The 1989-nt window shown below is 47.2% G+C and overlaps 1 protein-coding gene across 1 annotated transcript; it reads left to right on the plus strand.

Annotated features, from left to right (window-relative positions):
* Nucleotides 1–141: 141 nt before the first annotated feature.
* CCR75_006051 (uncharacterized protein) lies at nt 142–1989 on the plus strand (the record flags this gene model as incomplete). The annotated part of the gene is made up of 1 exon (XM_067964123.1): nt 142–1989. The coding sequence occupies one exon, from the start codon at nt 142–144 to the stop codon at nt 1987–1989; it is 1848 nt and encodes a 615-aa protein (XP_067821745.1).

Genomic DNA, 1989 nt, shown 5'->3' on the forward strand with positions numbered 1-1989 from the left:
GAGCACTTTATTAATTGCGAATCACAAGTTGCTAAGCGACTGTATGTCACATGTATTAGCAGTCCTAGCTGTCTCACAGCCGGCGATGCGCTGCGAGAATTGGACCGTACCCAACTCGTACAGAGTAATCCATTTATACTCATGAGCGGCGACGTTGTGGCCAACATAGACTTGCAGGAAGCTGTCGCTGAGCACAAAAGCCGCAAAAAGTTGGACCCTAATTGCATTATGACGAGCATCTTCAAGGAGTTGCGCCCAAATTTCGTGACGAGCGTTCGTCCGCTTGACGTTGAACTCATTGTGGGCATAGATGCTGCCACGTCGCAGCTTGTGCTGTATGAGGACAAACCCGAGGAATGTAGCACGCGTCTTGCCACGCTTTTTCTCGAGAATCACGCGCAGGTCGCGTTACGTAGCGACCTGTTGGATTGTTACTTGGACGTGTGCTCGCCCGAGGTGCTTCTCAAATTTGCCGAAGATTTTGACTACCAGGATCTGAGACGGGATTTTTTACATAATGAGGTCCAAAATTATGAACTGGGCAAGAAATTTTTTGCCAAGGTCGTGACAGATGGTTTTGCAGCTAGAGTTATGGATCCGAGGACTTATGCTGGTGTATCTAAAGCTATTCTGCAGCGCTGGTTGTTTCCCATGGTTCCCGATGCAAATTACCTTGGAGCGGGTCAAGTGACTCACTTCGAGTATCTGCGTGGCATGCGCTACAAAGACGCTAACGTTTCTCTTGCGAGGACTTGTGACATACAGCGAGAATGCATTTTGGGAGCAGGAACGACAGTTGCAGAGCATGCGCGTGTGCTTAAAAGCGCCATTGGCAAAAACTGTGTCATTGGTAAAAAGGTAACGATAGAAGGTAGCTACTTGTGGTCAAATGTCATCGTTGAGGATGGAGCAGTCGTAAAAAAAGCCATCTTATGTGACAATGTTGTAATCAAACGAGGCGCCATCATTGGCGAAGGCTGCATACTCTCCTTTGGTGTGGTGATTGGCGATAACTTTACGCTACCGCCGTTCACAAAAGTGACCAAATCTTTGGCACAGGTGACAAATGATGGTTTCTTTTCAGAGGAAGATGACGAAGCTCTCCTCGAAAGAAAGGCGCACGCTGAACTTGGTATATTAGCTCAGTGGAGTGCGAAAGAGGTTGGTGTGGGTGGCGTCGGGCGTATTTGGACGCTTGATGAAGAAGACATTGTAGTAAATTCGGAAAGTGAGGACGAAAACGACGACAGAGACAATGAGCTGGCAGAGGCGAATAGGCAAGCACGTCGCCTGGAAGTACTAAAGGGCCATCTCATTGGAGCTAATGATATTGTGTTCAAGAAGATGCAACGGTGGGAGGAATGGGATACGCTCAGCTCTTCGGAAGAAGAAGATGAAGAGGCGGACCATATTTTGACTGGAGGTGACGCGACAGCGCTGGTCGTACCGTTTCATCAGATTATTCGCGAAAATGTGTGCACTGGTGATGCTGCTGGCCACAATGTGGATGATTTGTTTATGGAGATTAAAAGTTTCAAATTTGCTCAAAATCGGTCATTTGCAGAAGTGATAGAGGCTATTGTGCCAGGTTTGTTGGATCTAGTTCCGACAGGTAACGGACAGTCAGCAATGACAGTATTGGCCAACGTGCGTGACAAATTTCAGAAATGGAGTTCGGTAATCCAGCGATGTCTAGTGGAACAGAAAGACCAATTGGCTGTTGTGTATGCACTAGAAGGCTATTGTGCCATTTCAGAAGAACATCGAGCGGTGTGGACACCGCTTTTTCGTTTCTTGCTGCAGATAGTTTACGATCTGGATTGGGTTAGCGATGTTATTATCCTCGACTGGCACGCGGTCAAGCAGGCAAATATAATCGAAGAGGAAACTCTAGATGCACTTGCGGCTGCATCCAAGAAGGACGTTGAAGAGTTTATATGCTGGCTTCAGGAATCTGATGGAGATGAAAGCGAAGAAGAGACAGATTAA

This window comes from Bremia lactucae (assembly GCF_004359215.1).
Source record: "Bremia lactucae strain SF5 chromosome Unknown BlacSF5_NotPlaced_18_SHOA01000004.1_1233567bp, whole genome shotgun sequence".
Taxonomy (NCBI): domain Eukaryota; phylum Oomycota; class Peronosporomycetes; order Peronosporales; family Peronosporaceae; genus Bremia; species Bremia lactucae.